The following is an 18,347-nucleotide window of genomic DNA, read 5'->3' on the forward strand; positions in this document are numbered from 1 at the left end:
TCAATGAGGACATCACAGGTTAATCTACTGTACGTAAGCACAGGCATTGACAGAATCTTCTCTCCTCCATTCTTAGCTCTGCCTAAGAAAGTCAATCAGCAGCTACATCTACACAACTTTACATTATGTTCTACAGAGTACTGCAAACGTTAGGTTTTTTCCTAGAGTATAATTATTTTCAAATACTTTTAATATATTTGATCTCTTTTCCAGTCTAAAAGACTTGCCAGCAGTTTACTATGGAGGAGAAGAGGATGGTTAACACAAAATAGCACTCGCTTTCTTGACAGCTTTAGGTTTAGACACGTACTGCTTGACTCTACAGCTCAACTTCTGTTGCTTAAAGGCAGACTCATGTAGATGGACACGGCCAAAAATGGTCCAGGAGTCAAAGGGCACTCACTCTAATATACTTTGTTTTAATAACTAGTACTGCTAAGGTAAGTAAACTAGGAGTCCATCTCCAAAGGTCTTCCATGGTGTCTATAAATTAAGTGGATGGGCCCATTCAAAAACTTTAAATAAATTACTTAGTTTGCTGAAAAACAACACTCACCCCCCGATTCTTTAAGCAATACTATATCTGTTTTCCTTTTTTTTTTCTTTTCCCTTTTTAAAAAATTTTAATTAGAAAGTAACAGGAAAAGAATGTAATTATTTCACAATGCAGCCTTTTCATAAACATACAATTATGTTCATTTAATGAGAATTTATCTTCACTGTGAAATCAATCATCACAGTCTCCATTTACTATACATTACCAGGTCACATTTGATTCCTGTCAGAGAACTGTTGACTTCTGCAGTAAATCAAGATGACAGATATTGTTAGTTTCCTTCTGCATCTATCCCCAAGCCTCAGCTAACTCAAGATGGTTTTTCCTTCTATGCAGTGAAATGAGCATTTTCCTGGTAACTATATTTCAGAACTGGAAAGGTTTTCATAAATGGAAAAAATGCAGTTCATAATCCAGGAAACTATTGAAATGTACAGTATCAGAAACATATGGCTGTAGCAAATACCTATGCAGTGAGGGGCTGGGAATGAAAAAGAGAACAAGCTTATTAAAATTCTTCTCCTAAAGGGATTTTGCTTGAAAATTAAAATACTGTAATTGAACATTAAGAAAGTTCGCATAGTCAATGAAAAAAATGCTGCAGATTATGAAAAAAAAAAGATACGGAATAATCTCCATGCTATCATGGAAGCTGGAACAGATGATTTTGCCTTTGTTCTTTAATGATCTACACCTTAAATAGCAAAATGGTTCCATAACCAGAACCCTCAGTGGGCAAACTCAGAAAGAGAAACCTGATTTCTTTCTTAATTGCTATGGGTTTTTTTAATTAAAAAAAACAACGACCACCACCCCCCCCAAAAAAAACCCCAACCAACCAGATACTACGTTAATTTTCACATGCATTTCGAAAAGCAAGCCATATCCACACACACACACACACAACCCCCCATTCAGAAACCAGAAATCAATGGATTAGCATAAAGTAAAAAAAAACAACGAGACTCCTTATTTCAACAGATCTTGATGGACTCCCTGTTTCAGTTTCCCTAAGAATCTGGGACAGGGAACACAGTCCCCAGTTGAGGGCCAGATCACTTTACTCAAGCCCCAATATCCCTTCTTCTGCTGACACAATCTATGAATTTAGGAGACAGTGGAAAGCGATACTAAACTTGTTTTGACCAATTTGTGCCAGCAGGCAGATTTTTAGAAATATCAAAAATCAGCTGTTTTATAGTAACATAGGAATTGCCGTTATAATAAGAATTCAATAAATATTTCTTCAAGAACAAGTTCTGCCTCTTTTTAAGCTGGAAGACTGTCTTCATAAACAGCCTCTCCCAAGGCAAAGTTATTTTGTCACTTATCACTGTGCTGTCATGTCTTAACATGCTCATCAGATATAAGGATGTTTTTAGAGCAGCTTGCAGATGCTGGAGGGTCTACTCACAGCCCAAATGGGCAGGGTTATTACAGACATGGGAAACATTTTAGACATCTGATTCTGAAATCCTTGCTGTCCAGTGTGTATGAAGATTCAGTGAAAATGTGAATGTGCAGCTATATGACACCCAAATAAATCCCAAACTTGCCAATGGAAATGCATGCTTCTCTTGGATTTTCACGGCAGTTCAGTGATTAATATTTAAGATGATGAAAATTTTCAAAGCCATTAGCCAAAAAAAAGGGAGAAACAATGAGCTAAAATTAACAGATTTCTCATGGAAGGAACTTAATATGTACAGCTGATATCAAGCCACCAGGACAAAGTTATCTTTCTTGACTGATGTACGTGCAATATTGGGACAATTCACACATATCTATAGCAGAATAATCAGAATTACATTAATTTCCAGCATCTGAAGATCATTTATGTTTTTAAAAACATGAGAAGTTTTTCAAAGCTTTTTTCTGTGCTCCAGAAATGCAAATGGTCAAGTGTTTGAAATCTTATTCCCAGACAAGTATGTGTGTGACATACTTTCAAAGGGCATCTCCTGGCAGACAACGTCCACATGTAGGCTAGCTGTCAGCAGATGTAGGCAAAGCCTTCATGGGGTAGTTCAGAGCGAGACTCACATTGCATCCTCATGTTTCTGAGGCCAGCAGAAACTTGACAGCCCAGAAATCCTGTGCTTTGCTTTTGCTTTGCAGGAGGCAGAGGCATTCCTTGCCTCTGTGAAAGGACTATCTCTGGCCAGTTCAGGAGCAACAACAGCTGGCTCTGCAGGGAGCTGCATCCAGCCCTCATCATCTTGAATAACATCTGAACGTATTGCCAAGCTTTGGCGATGCGAGGGGGCAGCGAGTGTGAAGGGACTTAGCAGAAGAGAAGAGGAAAACAAGGGCATCTATCCATGCTACCACTACAATTAATTTTACTTATTTTCCTGAAAAAGAACTTAGAGAAATTGCACCTCATCTGCTCAAATGCAATTCCACTGAGACAACTGCAAACGCAACTCTCCTCTTCAGTGGGGGGGGGGGGGGGGGAAGTATAGGTCACTTGTATGTCTTTAAGTGTTGTCATGTTTCCTTGACTTATTTGTGCACAGTAATCTGAATTGGCTGTGCATCAAGAGTAGGCTTCCATAGAGTACCCACACCACTTAAATCAGAGGATGGAGTCTGAAAGGAAAAGTATGAGGCAAACACTACAAAGCAAAAATTCTGATTAATTAGGGAAGCAGAGGAATCTCATTTGTTCTCAATTCAGCAGTCTTTAAACCCAAACAAACAATACAATGACTCCCAAGATTACAGACAGGCAAGATTTTCCACTGGAGAAAGTGAAAAGCAATGATGCTTTTGTGATTTACACCAGTTTAATCTGGTCACAAGGTACAGAAGTCATGAATGTTTTGGTAAGCCTAGATGATTGCCAAACAAAACAAAAATAGGATCAGGAGATGATTATTCAGCCATACAGAAGAACTAGATGACTAATCATGGAGCTGTTTCACCCCGTGAGTAACTAGGAGGACACTAACCTTTCATCCCATGGTTATGCAACAGCAAAGAAGCAGATAAATCAAGAGTATCAAGATCTTTGTTCACTCAACATAGTGGAAATACCAGAACTGCACTCCAGTTATTAAAATGCTCAGCTAGATACAGTTTTATAGAAGTATCTGCAGAATAGCACATTTTCTTACCTCTGCTCTGTGTTAAACAATGCAAAGATATGTTTGCTAGACATGAAGCTCTTTTCAACATCTCGCACTTTCAAGTTGTCCAAAGGAAGCATATACTTCTTCTCTTTTTCCTAGAAACAAAATAGATTAAAACAACACTATATGAGAAGTCTCAAAGAAGCCTGATCTCAGCAAGCTCTGTTTAGATGGTAATGCCTTCAGTACATTTATTATTGTAAGGGAATATCCAAAATTGAAATGTCTGCTTATCTTTCATAGACATACCTGCAACAGAAATGAAATCTCAATTCCAGTTCTGTTTTTCACTGACCGTTTTAAAACATTTCCTAATAAAAAAATTCCATCTCAAACATATAAGCATCTACATTTATTATTCTTCATTCCTCTGAATTCTAAAAAGAAAAGCATCAGCCTTAACTAAAATGAAATTGTCTAATCAATATGGAACTCTTCTACCATGTCTGCATCGCAACTGGAGTAACCTGTGACAAAAAATTAATCTCTATCTAGAATTACTATTATTAATTATTTAGGGGTGGTATTTGATGATCCCAGGGATAAATTTTCATTCCTCCAGTGGAAAATACGAAAATCATACAAATCATACAAATCAATCATCAATCATACCATCACCGAGGTTTTATACATACCATATACAAACAAAACCAGACTCTAATCTAACCAGCTTGTTTCTCCACACAGGAGGAATGATCTATTCACTCTTGCTGTAGCAGATTCCTTTTGCATTTCCATCACAACTCTCATTTACAGCACATTCTCACTTACAGCATAATCACTATAATTTCACCTTTTCTAGGTTTCTTGCTTCCTGTCACTCCAAATTAAGGACTAATAACACTCTCAAGCTACTTTATGATGTCAGAACAAAAAAACCCTAAGATTATTAGCTGTTCCCATTGTGTTAAACTTCCTTGAAGTCCTTGTACTGATGGATAAACCAGGGCAAACCTCTCCATTTTGCTTTGCAAATACACCTGATGCTAAGTAGAAGCAATCCAAAGACAAGACGGGCAACACTTGAATCCTCATACCCCTATTCTGGTTTTGCACATCACGATAACATTTCTGACAAGGGCACTAACACCATAGAGTTTAACAGCTTTCAAAGGCCATTAAGGTACTGTTAAGTCTGGTGCCATTATCATGGCAGCAATGGAGTGGGGAGAGGATTTATGCCCTGGAATTTGTGCAGCAGATGCCAAATGGGGTTACTGTGAATTTGGCTACCCAATGACTTTACGGAAGTTCAATAAATCACCAAAGTTGGAAAGCTTAGGATTCCTTCACAGTCCCTTATCTGCCAACATGAAGCAAGACTGACTAGTCTCTGTCTAGCCATCACCAGAACTAGCTGTAAAGTCTAGCACCCATTCCACTTGCTGAAGAATTGTCAACTGGGACATCACTTATGGTGGTTGGCTCCAGTAAGAAATATGCATGTGATAATAGTTTATTGTATGCCATAAAACAGGGCAAAAGGGACAAACCAAACTAGGACTCATTTTTCTCAATACATGTTTCCCAGAAGAAATACACAAAAGTAACTTCCACTGCACAGAACTGGAAGAAGTCCTAGCTAGCCTGAGATGTGTGTATTGTGAGGGCAGATGCAATTCAACTTGGCTAAGCTTCAGCAGATTGCAAAACTAAACTGGATGAGAATCTACCTAAGAGTGAAACTATAAAAATACAGTGGCATGTCCAACAATGGCTCACTTTCCTAGAGAGCTTCATAACAGGCCTCAGTAGAGGAAAAAGCATATTTCAAAGGCCCTTCTAGAAAAGCATGGCTTCTACTGTCTTGTTTTGTTGAATTAAAAAAGTTATCAAATCCAGTGTGCGAGTATTACATAAAAAGTATCTGATGGATTTTCAAACTGCCTCTAGCTTAGCCATCCTAGAAATTATTATCCACAAAAGATCATACTTACGTATATTCTTCACTCTCTCATCTAACAACAGTTCTGATGAAGGAGTCTAGATCTGTGCCAGTCTATAGCTATTTATCACAGTTCATATCTATATTCTGCTTCCAGGGAATATATACTCTCAGAACCTTTGGGGCTCCCCCTGAAGGGACAGTATACTGTCATCCATTCAGTAAGTATTACCACTGAGATAAATAAAACTAAGCAAAGGAAATTCATAATTTACCAATAAAAAAATAAATAAATAATAGTAAATTAAACTAAATAAAGAACTTATAGATCAAATATTTATGTACAAAAATTAGAAGTATACTGTCCTCTAATACTGATTTTTATTGATATTATAAACTTATGTCCTAAATAGTTCTGCTAGCATTTAAAAGGTAACAATGTGTTAGCTTTGCTGCCATGACAAAATGACACACATTTGAAAAATATCCTAGCATATAAATTCAGGACAACGCATATTAAACTTTGTATTAAAAGCAAATAATTTTTTCCAGTTGAAAGCTGGACTGCATGGTAACATAAGATACTTTGTTTTCTATTTCAGACATTTAAGGCAGGTTATATATTAAAAAATAATTGGGGGGGGAGGCAGAAATATCAATGTTATTTATTCCATTATAACTAAGAAAAAAACTAGATATGCATAATTTTTATTCTTTAAAACTTATGTTTCACTATTACAGAAGATGCTTATAATGATTTACTATTCAATTACCAGAAATTTAAGAAGTTTCTGATGAAGTGTTTGTTCTGAAAGACACTATTTACTGACAAACCAAGCAACCACAGATGAGTAAAAATAGAAACCGATGAAAAAACTATACTAAGAATCTGATTGTCTAAACAAAAATTCCACAAGCAGGAAAGTTTTATAAACGTTTGATGCCAAACTGTGAGAAAGTGTTTCTTCTGTAGCCACCAGGAAAAAGGAAATGCCTACTGAAGGCTAAGAAGTGGTTGGTATTTATTTATATGGCCTCCTACCCACATGCTGAGACAGAGCAGTTTCCAAGAAAGGGAAATCATAGGGTGCCTATGCTTGAAGCTAACAGAGACAGCATGTCATATATGAAAGATCAGACCTAAATTCTGCTTAATTCCAGGAGAAAGGTATTACTGCAACATGAAAGTGTGGCAGCAAAACCCAAGGAACTTCCCCCCACCCCCCCCTCCAAACAAAGAGGAAAAAGTATATATAAATGGAGCATGACCTAATTCAACAGCAGATGAACCCAACATCATTTCAGCCTTAGCTCAATTAATATTATGTTATGATAGGGCAAAAAAAGCTCCAGCCAGGACTATCTGTGCATGTTTCCCATCCTGAGAAGCTGACAGCATAACAGGGAATGTATGAAGTCTGGGAGGAATGGGGCTAGGCACACTTCTACAAGTGACAACGTGCACATAACTGTGGGTCCAGTTTGTCCCCCTCAGCATTTGTTCTTTTTTATTTATAGATTTTTATTTTTATAACGGGGCAGAGAACTTAAGCATGACATGAGGGGAAAAACCACCACATGCTGATCTCATGTAGAGACTTTGCCTCTCTTTTTCCTATACAGAGTAGAGAAGAAGGAAAAAGTGGGAGGTAGCATGGCCCATTCCTGTCTCTCTGACATGAAAAAAAAAAAAAGTCCCCATAATGCACCTTAGAAAAACAAACCAACCTGCTAGCCTGGGGAGGCCTTCCCACCCTTGAGATGATGTTTCACCACTCATGGGCATAAGTAGCACTCACATCCTTAATGGACTAGTTCTGTTCTCTGACAGGCGAGTAAGCTGCCAGGAACTGACAGCATGATGTAAATATGCCATATTACAACTGCCCCTTCCTTCTGCAGTGTTTAAACGTAGTAAAAATAAATACTGCTGAAGTCCAAAATGGCACAAGGGATGCAAAAAATAACAACAGTGGCTACCCTCCCCCCAGTAAGGTCTCAGCCAGCACTTCCAACCTAATGAACTTCATTTCATTTTCAGCCAGGGGCAGAAATAATTCTCTGCTTTTGGAATTTTGTAGGCTCCGTCAGAGCAGCAGAAGAAACCTTGGACACAACGTTAGCTAACTGGATTATAAGAGGAACAGAATTCATTTGCTTCAAAGAAAAGAGACTGTTAAATTACTTCAGCTTCTTCCTGTTATCAAAGGTGATTCTCATTTTTATTTGTCACTTCAAGATGGCTACTGCGCAACAGCAGCATGCAAGACAAACTCTACTCCCCATTTTGTATCCTGAGGAACAGAAGCAAAATTCATGCAGGACACTCATTCATATATCAGATATATGAATGCATTCATATATCAGATGTACGATGCTCAGATTCTGAAAGGCAGGTCTGAGCCTGAGTATTGGCCTAATCGTACTTTCAGTAACGTCACGGGGAATTGAGCTGGTTTGCTCACCACTTTGTAATGCTTTTTAGAACACCAGTTTCCAACTGGGGGGGTGTGTATGTGTGTGTGGCGTCATGACACCAACCAAAACTTGTCTATACCGATTGTGGGGACCACAAGTTCAAAGAAATCAAGCTCCCAACTGGAAGTGCAGGCCGCACGGGAAAAGTTGGAACAAAGGCTGGTTTACAGCAGGATTCATTCTGTCCATCATTTGTACTGAAAGTACAACTCTCAAGAGTAATTACTGCACACTGAGAGCAAATATAGTATCCATGAAATGCCTCTGCTATTAGTATTAGGCATTAACAAGTATGAGGCATTAATGAGGCAAAATAGTGAACTACTTTAAAATCATAAACTAAGGAAGGACAGCTTTGAATTAAAGCTTGGGAACAGCAGATAAGAAGGTTGGTATTTCTGCCTCTGAACTAGATTTCCAAACTGACACTGCACTACTCTCTGTATTTGTTTCCACATTAGTAACTCAGGCCTAATACTTACCTGACTCACAGGCATCATGCTAGACCTTGTTTCTGCAAGCAGCTAGTGATGGGAAGGCATCCTTAAGGTATCCTGCAATCAGGGTGCTAAAGCGTGTAGGCAGAACACTAAAGCCAAGCAACTATTTGGCAAAGCGGTTAAGCAGCAGAGGCAGAAAATAATACCAAAATGAAGATGTTCTACAGTATGTACTATTTTAGATGGCTGGATCACTACCCTTATTTTACAGACAGGAACAGACATAAGCAGCAGTTGCTTGTGAACCTGTCGAGCCAGAGCAATCTATATTAAAGAAAGAAGAAGAAAAAAAACAGGAATTGTAAGGAAATGCTGGTGGTGGGCTGAAACTATGCCTGTTTTCTCCTGAAAAGGAAAGGCTCAGACTTGTTTACACCTAGGAGGTGCTCTCACTGCCAGTACAGAATAGCCTACTCTGTGGTATTTGATGAAAATGCAAACTATTAAGATGCCTCATAGCAACTTTTATAGTATTTAAATCAATATCCAAGAGTTAACCATATTCTAACTTTAAATACACCCAAGAGAATTTTACTATGTTTCTATTTCAGTTTATTTTTCTCTCTCAGTTTAGAAAGCCACACAGCATCTTCACAATGGTCTCTGCTTTACCACACTTGGCTTTAAAGCATACTCTGAAAAATAAAGCATGCAATACTTACATATTACTGCAAACTTTTGAAGAAAAACAAAGCAAGTTATTTTATTACGGACAACTTAGCAATGTGGGATTCAGGCCTGAACATGCTCCTGGGTACAGCTGTAGAAAACATAATTCTAAACTGTCTATAAAATGAAGAAGGAGCTGCTTTAACAGAAGAATGATGCATACATAAACATTCTAACATTTTTATGAAAAGCATAGCAAAAGAATACTTAATAAGTTGCAGATGAGAAGACCATGTTTCTTCCACCTATGCACATCTCCCTCCAGTCTTCTACAATCAACTCCTACATGGCTTTAGCTGTTGATAATAAAGCATTGAAGCCAAGCACTTTTCCAAGAGTTTCTTTTCTTTGACCACTGAAACCAGATTCAAACCACCATAGATTCTGATTCTTCAGTAAAGCCAGCCACATGGGCGTCAAAAAGCACTCTCATATGTACAAATGATTCCCTATGTGCTCCAGTGAAAGTTTCCAGACAAAAACTTTAGGCAAAAAATGAAAAATTATTGTCGCACTCCCTGAGACTCCTCCACAGGCAGGTGGATTACACCTCCATGATGCACTACCATTCCCCTTCCTGCTCTGCTCTCACCATGTGCCAGGAGAACTCTGTAGCTGTGCTACACCACAACGGATGTACATTACCTAGAGAGCAGCTTTATTACATGTACCTATATCGACAAGAATAATCCAGTATAACATATTAGAGAGCTGCCACATAGAGGCATATATATAATTAAATATCAGCAAAGACACAGAAGAGCCATTATGCAACATATAAGAGAAACAATTCTAGGAAAATGCTAAAGAATAAAACAAGAGCTCCAAATTGAAAATCTCAATACAAAAATGTGACAATGGCTTAGGGCGATAAGCCAGACTGTTAGAAGAAAGGAGCACGTGGCACAGAGCACAAATACCAAATCTTATATTCACTCAGTGTTACAAGACTTTATCCTTTGCCATGGTGGAGATAATGAGTTCCTTATACAAATCAAAGCTGAAAATGCCAAACCTGAAACTGCAGCTGAAAAAGAGAGATCTGATGATAGAATCAAGCTATTTCAGGTTTGAGTTATTATCTTTTTATATTTTGCATTTGTAATATCTTTTCTAGGCAATTATGCATACTCCTGGCACTTCCAATTTTTCCCAATCTTTTTTATGTGGTACCTTTTCCCCACAACATATTATTAAAAAAAATTCAAGAGGCGTGTTATATCTCTGGTGTTTCTTCTGAATTCAACTACATGATTAAACCTGATGCTAATGTTACATCAGTCCTTAGTCTGGTCTTGTCATTCATTTTACAGTGTGTTATTCATTTCCCACAGTATTTTTCTCTCATAAGAACCGGTATTATATTTGTTTCTGCACTTTCCTTCTGCCCAAACTTCTTCAGGAATAGAACCACAAGATTTCACAACTTTGAATTTGAAATACTTCATCCTTTCAAGAAATGGTCACTGGTGTCTTTCTTGAAAGGAGTTTACTATCCTGATACATTTCAAGACTTCACAGAAGGACACCGATATAGGATGTCTTTACATCACTATTTTGCAGCACAGCTGTCCAACTTTAATTGAAAGTTCACAGGGAGCTGAAGCTGCAGCTTGCATTCATGCAGCACACACCAGAACAGAACCTCACAATCCACCTGCTCAGAGTTGGGCAGCCCTGAATACCTCCTTCTCCTCACCTGGAGGAGAGGATGCACACAGCACACAACAATGAACAACCAGAATCCTTGAGGAGTGCTGTGCTGAGCAACCGAGCTGGCCCTTAAGTGGGAGCTAACAAACCTACTGCACCAAGCTTACTCCATGTGGTTGCTGCCTGCACAACAGTCCACACATTATGGTACCCAGATAAACAGCTTTCCCATTGTCCCTCTCTCATTTCCCTCAATAATGAGGGGTGGCTGAGCAGGCATCCCAGTGTATTAGTGCAGAGCCTGAATGGCTGGATTAAAAAAAAAATTCCAGTTATTTCACTGATACTCCCTGTGCCTTTACATAATCAGTGCATCAAACAGAAGTGTAATAGTTTCTGGAATATATATAGACATTCAACATGATTTAAGATTGCCCCTCTTCAAAAGAGGTGTTTATTATCATCACAACTGGAAGGGCTGGTCTTCCACTGGTCTGTGCTGTGGAGATGTGCTGTCAGTACAAGGATCGATCTGAGAAAGGGCCTGATGAAGAGGAAATCTCTGTTTAGCTCCTATTAGTTAGGATCTTGAAAGGTCATTTTGAATTTGGGAAATCTTGTCTGGGAAAGAAGCTAGCAATGCCTCTGAAGTGGCACTGGCACTTAAAATAGAGAGAAAGCCCCGACTGATGAACCAGTTGACAGTCTGGAAAAATTCTGCTGGATGCATCTAGTGGCTGCTCTGAAGGTAGAGGGGGGAAAAAAAAAGTATCCTTTGACCTTTTTATCCCTTGCAATGAAGCCTGCTTATGACAGCTTGCTTTTCTCTACTGGTGCTCAAGTTTTTATTTTTCACTTTTCAGCTACTGCAGATCATCCAGTAATCACAGTGGTTTGCAGGAGCGATAATGCAGGATGAAGGGCTTTGGTGCAGCATGTCTGTGCTGGCAGAGGGCACAGAGTGACAATGACATACCAGTTCCTGGGAGATCTGTCCTTTCAGTTGGGTACAACCTTTCCATTCATACAGTTTACAATTTTGCTTATTACATATATATATATATGTGTGTATAAAAATACTTTTATATATATGTACACACACACACACGTTTTGGTGGTGGGAATTTTTTTCTTTAAAGGAAAAGCATAATTCCTGAAACCTATTGTTTTTGAATAGAAGTGCAGCTCAGATTTCAGTCCTGAGAAGGTGATGGTCTGGGTGGAGGAACCTCTCCAGTTCTAATGACCTCTTGCATTAGGAATACTAAGTTAAGATTGAAAAAAAACCAGTAAGCTTAACTGTATTTTCAGCTTCCTGGACTCCCTTAACTTGCACATAAAAAGAGAGCCTCTCATTTATAAGCCTCCTGAAATTCCTTGGTAGGTACATGAAGAAGATACACCTTCGCTACAGTACCTTTGTTTTCTGCTGGAAAGGCATTTCTTAAAACTCTTCTAGCTTTTGAATGCATTTCATTTTCTATAAAATGAACCCTAGAAAAGCTCAAACTCAGGAAGCCACCAGATACTCTTCTCTGGGTACCAACTGAAGCATCTGGAGAGACACTAGATCCTTTGTGTGTGCGCATGCGTGTGTGTGGAAAAAAAAAAAGCCTTCAAAAATCAAAATTATAAATATGCAATTACGTAATTTTGTAAAAAACATAAGCAGGATTTTCCTGAGGCGACACATCTGTCTCTGCAAGACTCCTGAAGATGCAACAAAATACACACACACAAATTAGTTCATGGCATTTATGCTGCCCTACTTGCTTGTTATCATCAAAAGCTTTCAGACAGTAATCAATTTCACTGTGGTGGAGATTACTGCAAAATGCATTAAGAAGTTCACGCCTATGGCAATGGTCACTGAAAATATTTTGGAAAGCATCCCAGAAGTATAAGACTTTTTCCAGACATCCGAGAGAAACTCTGCTATGACAAAGCTTCTGGTGTCAAGACTTCTCCCCTACCACCCCTTCTTTTTTTTTTATAGCAGCATTTTTTGAAAGGTACATTTCAGCTTTTTTTCTTTCTTTCTTTAAATTTTTTTTAAGCAAGCCAAGATACTTGGATCATGGAAAACATTAACTTCTGATACAAGTATCTGAAGATATCTCCTTCCTTGCTCTACATAATATGCATAAATATACTCTGGCTTCTTAATTTCATCAAAGAAAAACTGTTGAATTATAACAAAAGAGTGAGAAAACCACCTGCTTACTTTATCATAATAACATTTTTGTTTTTTTGTAAAATATGTATCCCTGGGAATGTTCCTAATAAACAAAGAAAATTTAATACACCATAATCATCAAGCACTATTTCTACTTTATATCAAGAACATTACCTTCAAATGCTAAGTGACATATGTCATCAAATCTTCAAGGGAGTGGGTTTTGAAATGTGTGTCAGAATTTGACAAAAGATATCCTAAAATAATCACGGTGATGTGCAGGAAAACCTGCAACCCTCTGCCCTTGCAATTAATAGCTATTAGATTGAAACCTCCTTAGAAACATTGATCAGGAAGACTGTTTCCATGAAACTGTCCCAGACTGAAACACTCCTGAAACTCATAGCTGAAGTTGTTCCTCAAACTGACCTTAAGTTGTCTCTAGACTGTAACCCTCTAAAGAAGCCACTCCTCAGTGTACCTCATCTGCCCCGGTAGGTACTTGAATGTGAGTGGGGATTGCAGACTTTATCATAGCAAACCCTAAACAATTGAACTCAGAAAAAGGAACCTGACAAACATGGGCATGGGAACATGGAAAAAAAGGTTAGTAGAACATCCAAGATATCATGAAACTATTAGCCTTAAGAACAATCAAGAGCTAGAGGACAGCAGCAAAAGATCCAACATCAAAGCATTCTTTAAAGCTACTGTCATTTTAAAAAGTGACTGCAAGGTGCTAGACAGCATTAGTCTACTACTGACTCCTACCACTAGGAGTATGTGCAGAGGGAAGTGTGTGTAGGAGAGCTGCCAAACATGGTAGTTTTCAATCTGCAGATGCTGCATATTAAATGAAAATATCCAAGTGTTGCTCACCCACAAGCAGCTCTTTCCTGATAACGGTATGTTGTTTTTTCACAGGCGAATGTGTGTGCCATGAAGGACACTCGACACATTGCCAGCTATCTCAGTTGTGCCGCTCAGCTGTTCACTTGCAGTAGTATACAGGAAACAGAGGTCCTGTGCCAGTATCACCCCAAGGAAAAAGTACATCAAGCTTACAGCATACCTTAATAACACAACAACTGAAACGGAGGGACAAATTCTACTGCCTTGGCCACATGCTCCCTTTAAATACCATGGCAGATGGTGAACTCGGACAGATGTCAGCAGGAGGTACCACAGTTTGGGGAAGCTTAGAGCAGCACCTCTGGAAGGGAAGAGACATCCTCAAACAGAAATAACCACGACTGTTGAAATGTCATCACTGCCCTTTTGTGTGATGGCAGAACTTGATTAATTTATTGACAGATCATCTTTGCCAGTTCCAGACACGCTCACCTTTTTGTCCTTGCTGAAACAGAGCAACAGAATAATACCCATACGCCAAAGTCTTAGAGACTGTCAAATAGTTGGCACCGAAGGCAGCTCTCTTGCAGGCCCAGAGCCTGCTTATGTCCAGTAACAGATTATCCAAAGCTATGTTTTGCAGCCAGCTAGAACAGAGCGAATAGCTAAGAAACAGGCTAGTGAAACACTCTGCAAGCATAAAGTTAAAGCAAATCTTCAGTCATGTGGTATTAGTTTCACTACATTGGAGGCAACAGCTAGAGGCTTCTGCTAAGAAACAGATCGTGCACTGCCGCAACCAAGACCTACGAACAAAGCAGGACTGCCACTGTGCAGCGCAAGAGGCACCGGAGGGAAGTGGGGTGCTGAAGTCAGGAGACATCATCTGTGATGCTTCTGGCTGCCAGATTAATTTCCACCAAAGCAGCCACAAAGGTTCAGTCAACCAGAAACTCCATCATCATTGCTGTGACCAATGAGCACAAAAACTGGGCAAGAGTATCAGCAGCTGGGAGAAGGACGCATTTCCCTTGCTTCTGCATGGTGGATGAGGTCTTCAGTAACTGCCAGATTAAGAATCTTGCCATTATATTTTTTTGCTATCACAAAATAACATCCTTACTAATAATTTAAAAATATTTTAATTGTTTTTCTACTTTAGTCTGTACCTCTTCCGATCCAAACTAACACCAAACTTTGTCTTTTCTTCCTATGACATTTTAAAATATGTCATTTCTCCTCTGTATAAAATAACATCATCTTTAAAGAATGCCAGTTCTCCCTTGCCTGGATTCCTGCAGTCAAGTATTATTCTGATTCATACCTAACACCCTCTTTTATGCCATAATGTTTGCTTAGGGAGGAAAATACAAATTAAATATACCATTGTGTAGACTGGAAGTTGTGTTAAGATGACAAACATCTGCATTCACTTAATCATCTCTGTTAAGATACTGTCAGTTGGACTCCCCAAGAACACAATTAGGGAAGATCTTTCCTAAGAAAAAAACCTCTAACCAATGATCAAAATAGCTGTCAGAACTATCTTCATCACGCTCTAAAAATTTGCAATGTGCAGCTTGGATTGCTATTGTTGGTGAAGTGATATTATGAAAACAAGATTTTAAAGAGTCAATAAACAAGATGTAAATCTTCGCTCCAGCAGAACTGTCTATACATGCTTAACCTCAGCTGTTTCAAAGAACCTATGAAACGAACAATGTCTTAGAAAACCTCCAGGAGTTCCAGAACCATAAACAAACAATGACAATGCAAAAGGTAATGACATTATTGCAAACACAGAAAAGACAACAAAAAAGGCACATTGAAATCTGAAAGTTGAAACATGTCTGCAAAAACATTGAATTTTTATAGTATACAGTTGTATTACAGACAAGAAAGAGAACACCTCTGCTTCTCTGGAAGAAAGTGAAATATTTATTAGAAAACATAGCGATTGCTCAAGAACATATGTCTTCATCAATGCTGACTCAAAATATCGTAGCCTATCAATACACTGGCCCTAAACTTGCAGGACACCATTATATTTGTAAAGAATCACTCCAAAGTACCTACGCTAATTCTACATAACATTGACATACGGCACTGAATTCCCAGACAGTCAGTCAAAGTTCCGGGCAGGAAACCAAATTCCATGATTTTTTTTTTTTCCTTTAAACACTATGTCAAAACACTCCTATTGCTCGTTACTTGTGCTTTGAAAGATATACTCCATTACTCCTTAATGTCGTTAGCTTTACAGATACGGCAAACAACAAGGAACTGCTGCTGGAAAAATGTATTACAACTGTTTTCTAACACTGACATACTGAAATTGTTTCAATGTGAAAGAGGCACAGTGACAACAAAAATCCAAGTAAAGAGAAGATAACTAACTTACAAATATAGGTGCAAACTCGAATTTCAGTAAGGAATCTATAACAGTGAAACAAACTACCAAGTACTAAAACTCCCAACTTTATAATTTTCCACATATAAATTCATTCTAGGATCGATTCCAAAAACTGAATTGATGCAACTAAGCCTTACTGGTGTAAACTGTCTCATTAGTAGTCAATGAACTAATTTCTCACACAGTGATTCCTAATATCAACAGGGATAATCTTTTAACATGTTCTAAAGTAATAAAGAACATTTTAGACAAACATTTTTTCCACTTATTTTGTTTTCAAGACACTCAAAGATACAAAGCAGGGAGGACAGCTTATTGCAAAGTTGTCCATGCAAGAAAATTTTAAAAATACAATACAAAACAAAGAAAACATTGCAGGTAGTCCCCCCTCTGCCCTCCAAAAGCCTCAAAAATATTGAAATAAAATGTTGAAATAAAATGTTCATTAAAAATACTCCAAGTCTGCCTAAGAGCTATTTAAACATCGTATTCAGCAATTTTATTTTCTGTAATCCATTTTTTACATTTACATTACCCAAACTGAATGTATATTTTCATTATTTTCTCAATTCATTCGTTTTGCTGAAATAACATCCTATTCCCCTTTGAGAATATTCCCAAGGTTATAAAAACTAGATTGTCTAGCAGTCTAGATTTGTTTTAAATGTCTAATAATATATTACACTGAAACAGTTTGAAATAATGAGAGTTTTATACTAATACAGTACCAAACTATATAATTATTAGTAATTCCCCCAAAAAAGTACATGGCAATAGACAAGGCTAAACGCATGTATATTTGAATAAAATACATTACAGAACTATTGCCATTGCTCGGGAAAAAAAAAAAATCCTACCAAAACCAAGTGCTATAAGCCTGGAAAATTTACAGTTAAAAGAAATTCACATTCCCTAATGGAAACAGAATACCTCAAATACATTTCAATATGCCCTGAAATTGCACTTTAGAAATGGGGAGGGGGAGAACCTAATTCAGACAGGGGAAAAATATACTTTAGTCTAAGAACACAAAACTAATTTTAAAACCAAATTCATTTGGCAGCTGCACAGAGCCTTTACAGGTGAACCCCAATTCCCCTTGCTTTTCTTGCATTCACTTCCATTTCCCCATCCACGTCTCGCATCTCCTGATGAGGACATTTGGCATGAGAAGTGTTTTTAAAGGTAGGAACTACTGAAATGCAAAGACGACTTTGACCACAGATTGTATATGGGCAAAGACCATTACTTCTAGGGACTTTTTGCAGAGAAGGTCACCATTTGCAAAGAGACTGAAACCATATGTTGCAGTCTTACAAAACAGATGCTACCTCGTTCTTCAAGGTAAGTGAAGATGGGAACGCAGTGGCCTCCGATATTTTCAGCAGGGATAAGCAAAATCCCAAACCCTTTCAGAACACTAGAACACAAGATCATCTCAAAGAGAAGCACATCATGAAATTTTGCTTATGCTCACTGAAAAGGAGGAAAATTTTATGTATAACAACAGGCGTATGCCCCTTAACCTAAAATAATTATACTCTAATTACCATTGGATTCTAAATTCTCTGAGCTTAAACAACACGGCCAAAAAGATCTTCATTATTTCATTATTAGGATAATTTAGCACAAAAATTGACTGATGTCAGGTGCTGAGTTTCATAAGAACACATTTCTAATTAATTTGAATTAGGCTGTAAGTTCTCAACTTACTCCACAGTCTAAGAAAATCCTCACTGCCCTCATACACACACACATCCACACAGAAACAGCACTGCTTAAACAGGAAAAAAAGCTGTTAATTACAGAACCACAACACTTGTTCCTTATTTATCCATATCCTAAAGGGGAGTTGGGGGTGTGGGGGAGAAGAATCTAGTGAGGAGGACTTTAAAGCAGAGTATCTCAAAGATGAAAATGAGAACACAGAAAGACCTACTGGTAAGTATAACACATAGGGACCTGGACAAGAGGCTGTAGAGGTGGGAGTAAGGTTAGGAAACGGTTACGGAAGAAGCTGCTGCACAGGTA

General features: G+C 38.1%; 1 protein-coding gene across 3 annotated transcripts in view; it reads right to left on the minus strand.

The window, feature by feature from the left end:
- DNM3 (dynamin 3) overlaps positions 1-18,347 on the minus strand; it is a 182,337-nt gene that overhangs the window by 65,123 nt on the left and 98,867 nt on the right. For all 3 annotated transcript variants that reach the window (XM_072866985.1, XM_072866984.1, XM_072866986.1), the window contains one exon: positions 3,676-3,785. In XM_072866985.1, the coding sequence (XP_072723086.1) occupies positions 3,676-3,785 (110 nt within the window). The remainder of the gene's footprint in view (positions 1-3,675; positions 3,786-18,347) is intronic.

This window comes from Ciconia boyciana, chromosome 7, assembly GCF_034638445.1.
Source record: "Ciconia boyciana chromosome 7, ASM3463844v1, whole genome shotgun sequence".
In the NCBI taxonomy this organism is placed as follows: Eukaryota; Metazoa; Chordata; class Aves; order Ciconiiformes; family Ciconiidae; genus Ciconia; species Ciconia boyciana.